The sequence below is a fragment of the Aspergillus stella-maris genome (assembly GCF_047715825.1).
Source record: "Aspergillus stella-maris strain CBS 113639 unplaced genomic scaffold BDV14scaffold_1, whole genome shotgun sequence".
Classification (NCBI taxonomy): Eukaryota; Fungi; Ascomycota; class Eurotiomycetes; order Eurotiales; family Aspergillaceae; genus Aspergillus; species Aspergillus stella-maris.
In genome coordinates this window covers 149,487-161,803 of record NW_027396795.1, presented here as the reverse complement: position 1 = coordinate 161,803, position 12,317 = coordinate 149,487, and the positions used below count along the sequence as shown (strand labels likewise).

General features: G+C 51.5%; 3 protein-coding genes across 3 annotated transcripts; all 3 read right to left on the bottom strand.

Annotated features, from left to right (window-relative positions):
• Positions 1–42: 42 nt before the first annotated feature.
• Positions 43–3,271, bottom strand: BDV14DRAFT_161708 (uncharacterized protein). The gene has a single exon (XM_073766789.1). It carries the CDS (start codon positions 2,911–2,913, stop codon positions 157–159), a length of 2,757 nt encoding a protein of 918 aa, XP_073633652.1. The 5' UTR covers positions 2,914–3,271; the 3' UTR covers positions 43–156.
• Positions 3,272–3,614: 343 nt separating this feature from the next.
• Positions 3,615–4,667, bottom strand: BDV14DRAFT_161707 (uncharacterized protein). The gene is made up of 2 exons (XM_073766788.1): positions 4,582–4,667; positions 3,615–4,525 (listed from the first exon to the last, which is right to left on the bottom strand). The coding sequence occupies exon 2, from the start codon at positions 4,458–4,460 to the stop codon at positions 4,059–4,061; it is 402 nt and encodes a 133-aa protein (XP_073633651.1). The 5' UTR covers positions 4,461–4,525; positions 4,582–4,667; the 3' UTR covers positions 3,615–4,058.
• A 514-nt stretch (positions 4,668–5,181) lies between these two features.
• Positions 5,182–5,773, bottom strand: BDV14DRAFT_377 (uncharacterized protein). The gene has a single exon (XM_073776646.1). It carries the CDS (start codon positions 5,681–5,683, stop codon positions 5,324–5,326), a length of 360 nt encoding a protein of 119 aa, XP_073633650.1. The 5' UTR covers positions 5,684–5,773; the 3' UTR covers positions 5,182–5,323.
• Between the last annotated feature and the right edge of the window lie 6,544 nt (positions 5,774–12,317).

Below are 12,317 nucleotides of genomic sequence, written 5' to 3'. Positions count from 1 at the left end.
GGCTAACCGTTGTGGAATAGTGGGGGCCTTAGTCGTTAGGCTCCAGTTTAAAGTGCACGTTCCACCATACATCTATGAGTTCTACAGAATTCTTAATGCGTTGAACCAAAAAAGTCTAGATAGGCAGTACTGAAATAGAGTATATTAGGCAGCATATTATCCTCCACCTTCCGCAGCATATATGATGTCCCGGACTTGGCCAACAAATCCCTCAAGGCCGGACGGCGAGCTAGAACCCTCTCCAGAAGCCAAAGCAGCCGAGGCTCCCGGCATTAGAAGCACCCTCGACCCGACCTCCAACCACTCAATCGACGTGACAAACGAGAAGGTAATGTCAATTGTATCCTGTACAGTGCTTCCAGAATTCACAACGTCATTCACCTCAGGCTTGTATGGGGCATCGGCATCGAAACTGAAAAACTCTGGCTCCGTCGGTGACGGCGGTGACGATATAATCTCATCGCCTGCTAGAGCCATACATGTCAACTTCACGGTTGTCCGGACATTTGCAATATACGCTATGGCATTCCCTCCTAGCAATACCGGTGGGGACAAGGATGACGAGAATTCACTGGAAGGGAAGCTCGCTACGAAGCCAGTTACGGTTGACAGCGGGCGAGAGAGTGAAGATATCGACTGACTGGCTAGAATTGCACCTTTCCGAATCTTACCAAGACGCGCGGGTTGCTCGTCAGCACACAGTGGTTCGATTCCTATCGTGCCCACTTGACCCTCGGTCAATTTCTGGACAGGGAGCCGAAGGTTTCGAACACTGACAGCCCGGACACGCTGCCATTGTACTTGTGTCGTGTACGAAGGTTTCCCCGGATATGAGTTCGGAGGGAAGGAGCTCGAAAAATCTCCAGACGGCGGCCGGCTGCGATGTGTGAGTTGTTGAGAAGTATGATCGGGGCGCCTATCGGATCGAAGCTTCTGAGCCCCCGGGCTACCGCCATTCTCTGACAAGGGAGTGTTGAATGTAACAGGCCCAACAACCAGCTCATCGCCAACAGAGACATGGCCGTAACGGATGAGACCGCAGAGGACGACGCCATGGGCTTGCTGACGCTGCTCTGAATATACCTTGGAGGGAGGAATCGCGAATACCTCGTCGACATCGAAAACACTAGTTGAGTGTTCGGTAGAAACCAAAGATTTCGACATGCTGACAGTCCGAAGGGGCGGCTTTGAGGGGATTGGCAGGTTCTGAAGCAGAGCATGGAGCTTGTCTATGCCCGAGCCATCAACAGCGCTGGTAAGCACGATAGGTACAGTCGCAGTCCAGTCATGCGTTGCGAATATGAGTTTCTTTACTTCCTCGGCATTTCTTGACCCTATGCGCTGTAGGTCGACGCCCTTTTCAGCTGTATTGGTTGGAACCGGAAGCATGGCGGGCTTCTTGCCAGAGACCTTCAGTGCGGACAACACCTTGGCGAGAATGTTCCTCAAGCCTGCTCGAGACGCAAGATCCATCTTTGTAATGACAACAACAACCGAAATCTCTAATTTGGTGCAGAGCTCCAGGTATGACAGAGCCAGGTTGATATCCATCGCCTGCTCTGGATGTTCCGGTCCAGATCCGACAGATACCTCCTCCTCGGAAGTAGCGGCAATGCAGAGAAAGACGTAGTGAGGAGCCCAGCTGATTAGGCCTCGTAGAGTAGACTTCAAATATCGCACTGAGCCAGGAAGATCAGAAACGAAGGCTAGACGGCCGCCCTCGGAGGCTGCGTGAATGTCGTCCCACGCTGCAACGTTCCCTGACGCATAGTTGACTACATCAACACCGTCTGAAGCTGCTGTATCTGCCGAGTATCCGATGAGCTCATGCGCAACGGAGCTGGTGACGCCAGACGAGATTTCATGCCTGTGTTTTAAAAGTCCTAATCTGCTCGTTCCTCTTCCGTTATCCAAGACGGACGAGGTCAACGTACCCAGAAGAGAGGACTTTCCGACAGTATTTGGCCCTGCGATAGAGACTCGGATCTGCTCAGTGTTGGAGGCAAAACCTTCTGGTATGAGGTTTTGTTTTGCGTTTGATGTTGTCATAGTTTCCAAAAATTCGGGCTTGGACATCTCCAGCCGGTAGTAGTCCCAATCCGGGCTCACCAGAGCTTCTGCGACCCAGAGGTCTTCAGCGTGCACTTTGCCAGCATCAGCGACATCGGTTCCAGGATCCTCCGCCCATTCACAGTTTCCGACTACAACCCTTCGGAGGACTTCCGCCTTGCAGCCCAGACTAGCGGCCATGGCCTGGAGGTTTGACAGACTCTCCTCGAGTTCGTCGTGAGTGAGCCCTACAAAGGACCCGTCATCTGAAACTCCAATTTCGTATAGTGCACCTTGGCTCTCCTCAAGACCAGGAAGCAGGCGCGACGGCTTTGGAGTTGCACCCAACCTCGGCGTTGCTTCAGGCAGAACAGGGAGCACAAGATTGGCCGTCGTAGAAGAATGGAAGGGCGAGGATTGCTGCAGACGCCATAGTAACTGGGTCGTCAGCTGCTGCAGACGCTGCTGGCGACTGTCAAGCGAGCGTGGATGCGGCAATCTCGAGCCCGACTCCTCTACAGAGGAAGCAGCGGGTGCGGGGCTAGATGTGGACAAGTTTGGGCGGGATTGGTATGACCCACCCACGAGGTGGCCCGTGGACATTGAGGTATATGGCCGCCGGGGGCGTAAGAGAAGGTGCAACTTGTATTCGGTAGGCCCTTCTTGCGGCTCGGGTTCCAGCTTAGAGATACCGTAGTCGGATAGAAAGTCGTGCCCCGCACTCTCCAGGCTCGCGCCTGAACGTGTTCGAGTTGCTGTGCCTCGATTGCCAGCTAGGACTACTTGAGGCGTAGAAGTTCCCGAAGTTGACCATGGCGAAGATACCCTTGGCGGGTCAGGATCGTAAGTGAATACTGACGCCATACTCGAGCACTGTTCGTTTGCGATGAAGATGAGCGCGTATCAATGAGGTCTCAAATAGACAGGATGCCGTAGGCAAGTCAGGCAGATATTGGAGCGCTACCACGTATGCAGAAATTGGTTGTATAACGACAATGTTTTAGTACTTCGCATATGCTGTGTATTTCATATAAACAAGTCATTTTGAGGCTAAAGCGTAACAGTTGGACAATTGGTCTTGGGGCGAAGGTGGGTGTAGAAGCAGAAAGTCTGGAGTCAAGCGATAGATGCAATTGAGCTTGAACACGAAGTCATTCAGAGGGAAGAGGTCAACAGGGTGATGACATTATGAGAATGAGTCACAGGGCGATTGTAGCAAGATCGACGGACATGTCAACTGGCGGACTTGGATGACACGGATGTCAGGTGACTGGGTGCTGGAAGCATGACGTAAGCATTAGTATCCCCACGTGTGGAGCAAGGGTCCCCTGCTCTTTGGTAGCGTACCTTTGACCACATGGTACCTACAAAATAGACTTGAATGGATACAAGGGACGGTTACACTAGACAAATTGACAAGACTAAGAGATATTGAAACAGTCTTGTTTGGGGTCCTGTTCAGCGAATTAAGAAGGTGGAATGTAAGGGCGATACATCCGTACCTCTAGGTAGTCCGTACACATAGTGGATCTATATCTTGTTTGGCATGCAACCTTATCTTCGACCAAAGACCTTGAAATTATGGCATGTGAATTGGATTTAGAATTGAAAACGCTCAGGCTGACCAGAAACTGCAAAGTTACCAACTGCTCAAAAATCCTAACTATGCAACCAAGCCTGCTGGGGGTTTGTTCCCAGAAGCCTTTGCCAAATTCTATCCAACAAGTTTCCCAAAAACACCAGTGCTCCCACAGCCAACTAGCGCCTTCATCAAATTCCCAATATCTGTAGAGAGTGCGCCGCATTGCGATATATCCGACTCTTGTTGTCTGCCCTTCTGAAGATCCGTAGCCTGTTTGAACTCCAGGAAGCAGCCTCCTGGATGCCACGCTCTTCGCAAGCGAAGGTGGTAGACTGGAAGACTCATTTTTGCACAGAGTCCATGTGCCACCAGAGACGTTGCAGTAGAAAGTCATTATTTTTACCCCAACCCCATCTACCCTGATTTCCTACCGACCGGACGAGTCTCGCCCTAATCCCTTGCATTTGCCTTGTGCGACATGAATATTCCTCGCCGTTGTCCGCGTAAAAACGGCGCCGCAGTGATGACATTCTGCCTTGGCTACGACGCCTGATTTTTCTCGTTGATGGCGCAGGAGGTTGCTAAACGTCGAGAATTCGCGGCCATTACAACCATGTTCAAAGCATTGGGGTTTCGGTCGGTAACTGACTACTCGAACATGTTGCTCTGGGTCTGAAGATGTAGGGGCGTTTTCGGGTGATGAGTAGACTGTCCCAGACGACATGAGAGGTTGTGGTTGAGGGCTAGCGGCTAAGGACCCGGCATTTGAGCTGAGATTTGATACGATGTCAGCGTGCTCTTGAGAAAGACACAGCCAAAGAGGGAACATACGGCAGTGAGGAACCTTGGGCGAGATAATACTCTGACTGCTGGTTGACCATATATGAGGGTGAGCTGCAATCCGCTCGTTAGCGACATATCCTCAATACTCATGGAGACAATGTACTCACGAGGACGTAAACATGTGTTCTTGCATTGGTGGGGAAGTGGTGGGCACTGAGCCTGTACCGGGGAACGAGTATGGCATAGATCCGCTGCTTCAAGTCCAGTTGTTAGCCGCTTCGACCCAGCCGTCACGTACATCCAGAATACAACGGTATCAAGCATACCTCCTAGGGTGGCTTCGATTTTGCGACGCGCTTGGCTGAGGTTGTGAATAGAGATATGGTGAAGAGGATGGTGCGGGTTGATAATAGTTCTGCGATGCGGAATGGTGATGCGGAGGGTACCCCACACCTGCTGGATACCCAGGATGTGAAGGAAGGCCATGATGGGACTGTGAGAAGCTCTGCTGTTCCATAGGCATAGAGGCTGGATGTAAAGGTTGCGGTGATCGGTGCTGCCAACCGTAATCTGGCTCACGTTAGCTCGTTGGATGCCGCATGGGCAGCGACGGAGAGCCTGCATTCAACCATACTGGGAGAGTTATGGGCCATTATAGTATGCAGCGTCAATGACGCCGCTGATTCCTTCTCTGAGAACAAACTCTGTTTTGTTCTTCGACCCCTGGAATCCTGCACTCGTCTGCTGGGCTGACCGAAAAGATACCGTCGGTTCGATGCGTGGGGCGGATCTTTGGCTGACAAGCCACCAGAGGGCTCGGTAGCTGAAGCAAACAATGACACTAGGCTTGGAAGATAGCAAGATAGACAAGTTGCTTGATTTCTTAGGTCGCAAGCAATCACGATGGGCTCAGGTTCGCCTTAAGAGACTGACTGAAGCTCTCGCGGCTGAGCTCACTTGTTGGACGGCCTTGAATGATGACAGGAAAATAATTCCTGAGTGCTGGAATGACAGTATCCCAACGAGCCAGGAAAAAAAAAATTGGACTGTTTCTTTAGAGAGACGATCACTGAGAAAGTTAGAGCTGGTCGGAACACAGAGACAAACGATGGGCGTTTGCTCGTAAGCACTTTCGTATTCAGGAGGGGCTTGGAAGCTGATAGAGAGCGAAGGTGGGCGCGAACAACACAATTGGCAGGAAAATGACAGACAGCAGCGGGCTCGTGGAGACGACCAGGGGAGCAAGGGAGCAGGTGCGTAAGTATACATGCCAGGCCTGCAGCGCACAAACAAATTGGAGGAAGAACAAGCACAGTCAAAACGAGGCGGTGGTTGAAGTCAGACAGAGAGCCACAGGAGGCTTGAACCTACTTACATTATTCATTTGGTGTTGATCTTCGCAGGCACTTGTATTGAAGGGCAGGTAAGATTGCTGCAGGGGGTTCAAGAATCAGACGCAGTAAGGTGAAGCCATCCCCAGACTGGTCACCAGAAAGTATTTCAGAGTCCCACACAGTGGAAGTGTCAACGTAAATAAAAGAAAACCCACGATACAGGATGAACAAGCAAGAAGCGAATAAGTAAAGCGCGATCCGGTGTCGGTCCGCTTAGAGCAATAAAAGTAATTTGGGAGGATTAGCAGGTATTATGGCAGCAGCTCAGCTTACGCTCCTTGTCTCCCTACCCAGTATGCTTGATGCCCATCACGTTTAATTATAATTCTCTGCGCTGTTCTGGCGCGAAATTACGGTCTTGGCTTGGTCTTTTGTTTCTATATTTTGCCGTATTATTTTCGGGTGCATGGCTTGCGCCTCACGGTGGTCGATGTTGTTGTTGTTCTCCCTCTGCTGGTTCCCTGAGCTTTACTTTGTCGCCTGCTCCCGCCATGACTGCGCTCTGTGCACTTTCCTCTTAACACAACCCAACACTTTCCACAATGGCCATCCCCAGTGCCACTTATCGCTGTAAGTCTATCTCTCTTGCGGCTCTCTCACTTGCTCCCTCTTAACAACAGTACTTCTGCCCACACATTCGCGCTGACTAGCCAAGAGACCTTGCGAGTTGCGAGAAGAACCGGCCGACACTTGCTCAATGCCTCCATTTCCCTGACCTTTTTAGTATGAGAGCCGATCGAGAAGGCTGGATACCGAAAATAGTATGGCTGACGTTTATTGGCAACGAGTCCGCCTGTGAGCACCACATGAACAATCTGGTCATGTCAGAGACGGACGGTACGGGCTACGGCGCCGCCGTCAACCATTTCCTTCTGGACCCGAACTCCACCAGCCAGCGGCATAATGGCCAGAATAGCGCTAAGAATCCAGCAAACGGGGACAAGGCTCAGATACCCAGAGCTTGGAAGACCCGGGGAAATGAGCTCCTCAGCTTGGTCTCAGGCACTACTTAGTCTGTGCTGGCCTGCTGGGTCTCTCCAGCCCCAGCAATCTTGCTATTATCGCTGGCTCGCTGCACCAGAAAAGAATGTGCGAAGAACGTGATTTCATCTTTTCTTTTCTTTTCAGCCCCAGGAAGAGAGCATCATGACCCACTGGTCGCTGGCTTTAACCTTTTCCTCCATAGCCGTTTAACAGTGCTTTTTGATTCCTTTCCTTTTTTTGCTTTTTGCCTGGTTGGCCATCTCCTTTTCTCGCCCTCTGGTTCGTTTGGAAATGTTTCTTTTCTTTGGTCTCGGCTGGTCTTTGCAAACTTGGCAACTTGACTGACCATCACAGGCCTGTGAAAATAGCAAAGTCGCCTTCTATACGAACCTCGTCTGCAGCACTCGCAAGGAATTATGCCTGGTTATTATACAAGTACTCACGAAGTTGTACAAGATCGCCGTGTTACGGAATGCGGTGCCCGATCTGGGCCACATGGCGATAAGCAACGGACGGTTGAATCGAGGATTCCAGTCCTCGGGTCAAGGATTCGGTTGGCTGGCTTGCTATTGCAAGTGCCGGGAAGCGCCTAGGTCACAGGCGGGGAGAGCTGTGAGGCGCCGACACCTGTCGCCTCGACTCCCTGCTGCCGCTAATCAGCGATTGGTGTCTGAAGGCGATACTGTTGGGATTTGAAACTGGGCGGCCATGTCTTTCGTGAGACTGGCTCTGATTTCCCCTAGCTGCATCAGAACTTTTGACTCTGGCGTTTGGCCCCCAAACTTAGTGCTAGCCAGCCACCCTGACTAGTTTAACGCTGACTGCTCTCGAATTGGTTATCATTTCTCTTTCCGCTCGAGACGAAGCAGAGCGGGAGAGATTATTATGGATGGGCCAACGGTTTTTTGGATTGTTGTCGGGGAGTCGGATGCACAGACTTTATCGATGTGCTCCGCTTGGAAATCTCACTACTTCAGCATCTAGGAGTATACCGCCACTTTGTCGCACAAACAAGACTTGACTCGCGTATGTGAAATTTGGATGTGCATATTCCAAATCTTTCTCGTGCGCGAATACGATATCACATGGCCAGCGCCGCAGGACTTCCGCCAACAATGGAACAGTGGCCAGGGACTTGTGATGCAAGCGCCGAGGCGGAGGCTGTCAGACGAGACTCATCCACACGCTGCACCACTTTCCCCAGCGCAGAATGACTCCGAGAAGGTGATAACTTTCCGGAGTGGTGGCTAGGGCTGTCACCGCCAGAGTAAGGATCATCCGCGTCCAAGGGCCTAACCTCAGAGTTCAGACAGACCTTGCGACTATCCGGCTCAATGACGCTTCTCAGCTCTCGAAACTCGTTCGACATTGCTGACGAGACCTTTGAAAAACTCAACCAATTAACACACCTCTGTGATCGAAAGTAAATTAAATTGGCTGCCCCCCCGAGTATCATTACCCCAAATACCAAGTGATTACGGAGACCTTGCGCTGAGACTGCTGACAGGTGACAAGTAGACGTGTCCCACTAGTCGAGCTTATCGGCGTTTTTTTGTCTCGTCCCGATTAGTGCTTCGTTCCTTACGGCTTCATTTTCATCTCCACAACAGGAGAAGCCGCTTCCGCCCCAGCCCCATTGCCATAAGCCTGGGAACTAAAGATTGGGGCCGTTTCTCGGCGAAGCATTTCCGAATCTTGCTTAGAGCATCGCTTTTCGTTCGCTTTGATTGATCAAGAAAGGGCCTAGTCACTTTGTGGTAAAACATTGAACACCTCCGACCTTGTCAAAAGCCACGCTTGCCAATCGCCAATGATGACATGTGTCCATATTAATGTTGATAAGGGATGGCTAAGTGAGCGGCTCAACAGACCATATCCAGCCACCAGCGACCAGGGTCGACACCACTTGGGCTCTTCCCCCCTCAAACCTCAACTTCGTCTTTCTCGCCCGAGTTAATTAATCCTGATTCGCTCTGGTAATGGCCACGCGGGGCAGGATTCAACGATCTGCTTGGGCTCCACGTGCTATAGCACTTTTATCGATCCTGCTGCCCCTGTTGCTTGACTTCTGGGCCCTTGAATGCCACGGTGGGTAATCAAAGGGCGTACATACTGCTCCCTCGATGGTCATTCTCATGGAAAAACCCCATAACCCACACCGCGGGAAGTCTCCGAAAAATCACACATGAATCATGGTGTATGGTGTGCTCTGAGGAGTACTAAGTAGTTTCCGAGCACAACTCTTGCAGCCTGCAATTGTGCACGCGGAAAAGTACCGGTTGCTTCCGGGCCGGGCACTGGAGTAGCACTTGCAGCTTAAGAACTCTTCAACCTTGTCACGCACGGCGCCTACCTAAACCTGTCCCATATCATACTTCCCCAACTATGAGCATACTGTGGATTTTGAGATGTTTATATCATACCGCGCAGAGTGACCCTGACCGTCAAAAATAGCCCAGTACTTCGCACAGTTGAAGTTGACAAAAGTGTTCCATTTAACGTCGCGGCATCATGTTTGATCGATAACCCTCGCGGCGAGCTCTAAACTCCTCAATCACAAGGCTTTCCTGGAGAAATACCTAAAAGCGGAACCTACAATATTGTGGTGCCGCAGCTGCTCAAGTCTCCAGTTCGCAATGATAGTCATGATCGATACCATAACTGAGATAGCAAACTACAGAAGCAGAGAAGTGGACCACGAGACTGAAACAATTGCTCTGAGTTTGTGAGTCTTTCTGATTTTAATGCGCTCTCTCTGTCTTCATCTCGTGCCTTGTACGGAGAACTCCGTGCGGGTTTACTACCCGAAACCCTTGCATATCAGCACCGAGAACGGTAGACTAAGTCGGAAGGATGTTCCAGTTGATTGGCAAGAACTCCTATGGGCGTCGGGGCGAGAAGGGAGAACCACAAATGGGAGGCGGCCTCCCCTGTATGCCTCTTGACTTTCTTGATTTCTAACTCGGGCCAGAGAAACACAGTTGGAGATTTTCGACGCTCAGTCAGGCTTGGTCTGAACTTTTCTTTACTACTATGACTGTCCCGCCTGGCTGACCCGTGCCTGCAATGACTCGTGGATAACGAGTCATGCAACCGCGTCCTCTCGTTTGCGTGAGCACGAGAAAGCCGCGGCGCCCATCAAGTAGGGTTGGTGGCGTTTCGGGGCTTGGTCATCCGGGCTCCATTTGCTGCCACGCTAGCGGCACCATTCTCCAAGTCCCAAAGCTTCCAAAGTTCCAACGCCGGTTGGCCCATGACTCCACAGCCGATAGACAGCGTCCAGCGGTCCACCCAATCAACATAGTTGGTCCCTTGGCCATGCGTGGAGCTTCGTGATGTCAGATTATTTGCTAGAACAGTATGCCAGATCACAGATGGCTTCAAGCTTGAAAGTCGGGACCGGGGACCCGGGGACCACGGGACTTCTTCATCGAGATTACCGCCTTGTATTAGAAGCTTAGAACGGTACCTGGCTTGGTTTGGAGACCATCTAGCGTTGAGTTCAATTGGCTGACGCGCGTGCTCATGGCCCATCGGACGTTCTGGAATGGTGCTCTCGTGTCAACCTGCGGCGTCTCGCCGAGTCGCCGGAATTAGCTGAGCCTTGATTCCACGAGGCAGCCATCACACCACAGTGACACCATCGCCGAATTGATTGATGACTGGACCAAGATATCTCTATGCACTTGTGGGACAGTGAGACTTTGCGACCCGTGAAATGCGTGGTTTCACAATTTCCCACGCCTTTTGAGGCTGACCATGTTTGTCCTGTCAGAGTCGGTCGACTTGGCCCCCATTCTTTCCCTCGTGTCCTGAACCACGCACGCTCGGAGCAGCACTAGGGTCCGGCTTAACCTATCATATTCGAATAATGACCCAGCTGGAAATGCCACCCTGCGGCTTGCAAAAGGTGACGAGAGAATCTCGCCCATGTGAAACCGCTGTCCTCGGATCTCGACTACAATCTTTGCTTCTGTTCTAAAGTGCTCGGTAACCGGCTGCAGGAGCGAGCATCCTGCTTGGCTCAAGTAACTCAAGTACTCAACCTTGGGCTTTTTGATCCTTCCGTAGGTACAGGTTCGTGCCGATCGGCTTTACGGAGTAAGGGTTCGTGGGACCACCTGAATCTTTAACCCTGTCCCTGGAATCTTGGTATCTGCCGGTACTTGGATACTGTGGGCACCAGGGGTAGATGCCGGGACTTTGGTCACGTCACACCCCTCGTGGAAAACAGACAGTGCAGCCTACTGTCTACAGTCTGCAACCCCCAACTTGCTGTTTTCACGCTCCGTAAAGGGCTGTTCGAAGCAAGGTCTCTTTGACGGTCCGGCCCGAGGATACATGTCGGTGTGAAATCAGCCATTCATGATCCTTGGACCCAAACTACCTTTTGAGACCGCGGTTGACCGTGCCATCCCCGGCGAATCGAGGTCCGCCACACGCATTGACGTTGTACAACTCACAAAACGTATCCTCGCCAGCCGTCCTGGCTGACAATAGCTGGCTGTTTCGGCTGTTTGGCCCCGGTTCATTCTCGGGCAAAGGACGACTTCTGCACGACATTGACATTCAGGTGATTCGTCTTGATTACTCGCTTGGACGAGGACAAAAACTCCGAGCCACGAATGTCAGAGCGGGATGTTGTCAATATAATGTGCGCTATATTGATATCGCTACAAGGAACAGAATAACTGTCAGCACCTTAGACGTGAGACTGGGGTCTCGGTCTGAATACCCTTTTATTCCACAGTTCGTCAGCAAGATTACTCAGTGAAAGTCTCATAATGTGCGGCTCCATTGCGCTCACATGAGACCAAGCTCTCGGGCGATTTGGAAATCCACGACCTCGCTAGTAACACCCCTGGCAGCCGCGGTGCATGGCCATGTGGCACAGATTCCATTGGGTTCTCGAATTGCATTACGCGGCGACATTCAATATCGATGAGACACAGAGCCAAGGGCAATGCGCTATGAAGGCAAATTGGGGACAGAGGAATCAGATGTCGTTGAAAGGGGAGACGGTGTACCTTCTTGAGATGGGTCCAGGGCGGCAATCAAATCCACCTTGTCGATCAATAATAATCATCGTGTGCTCGGGGTGCTTCAGCTGCAGACCAACCCCAGCCCTAACCGAAGACGATCCGCTTCAGGTCCTCAGGCCGGGCCAGGACCAGAAGGAAAGGGGGCAGAATCCTCTGGGCTAAGGATTAAGGAACAAGCAAGGTAAATTTATCTGTGGACCCGGCAGGACGGACCGGCTTTTACTGTTTTTGGAGAAAGGTGAAGTCGTTGAGAAGCAACCAGGCGCCTACTGCCCTACTCTGTACCTGAGCTACGGCATGATCTGTCTGCCTAATGCCTAGTCTGCATAAGTTCCTTCCTGTTAGCTCCAATGATTTGAACTCTGCAGGAGCTAATTCGGCCATGACGAGGGCATAGCCGCTTCAATGCAGGTTTCCAAAGCTTACATGATCCACAGTCGCCCAGTCTATCTCTGAACAACCAGCGCTAAGGCACGGATCATT

Coding starts and splice junctions, on each gene's coding strand:
- BDV14DRAFT_377 (XM_073776646.1), bottom strand. CDS start 5,683: ATGTATACTTACGCACCTGCTCCCTTGCTCCCCTGGTCGTCTCCACGA.
- BDV14DRAFT_161708 (XM_073766789.1), bottom strand. CDS start 2,913: ATGGCGTCAGTATTCACTTACGATCCTGACCCGCCAAGGGTATCTTCG.
- BDV14DRAFT_161707 (XM_073766788.1), bottom strand. CDS start 4,460: ATGTTCCCTCTTTGGCTGTGTCTTTCTCAAGAGCACGCTGACATCGTA.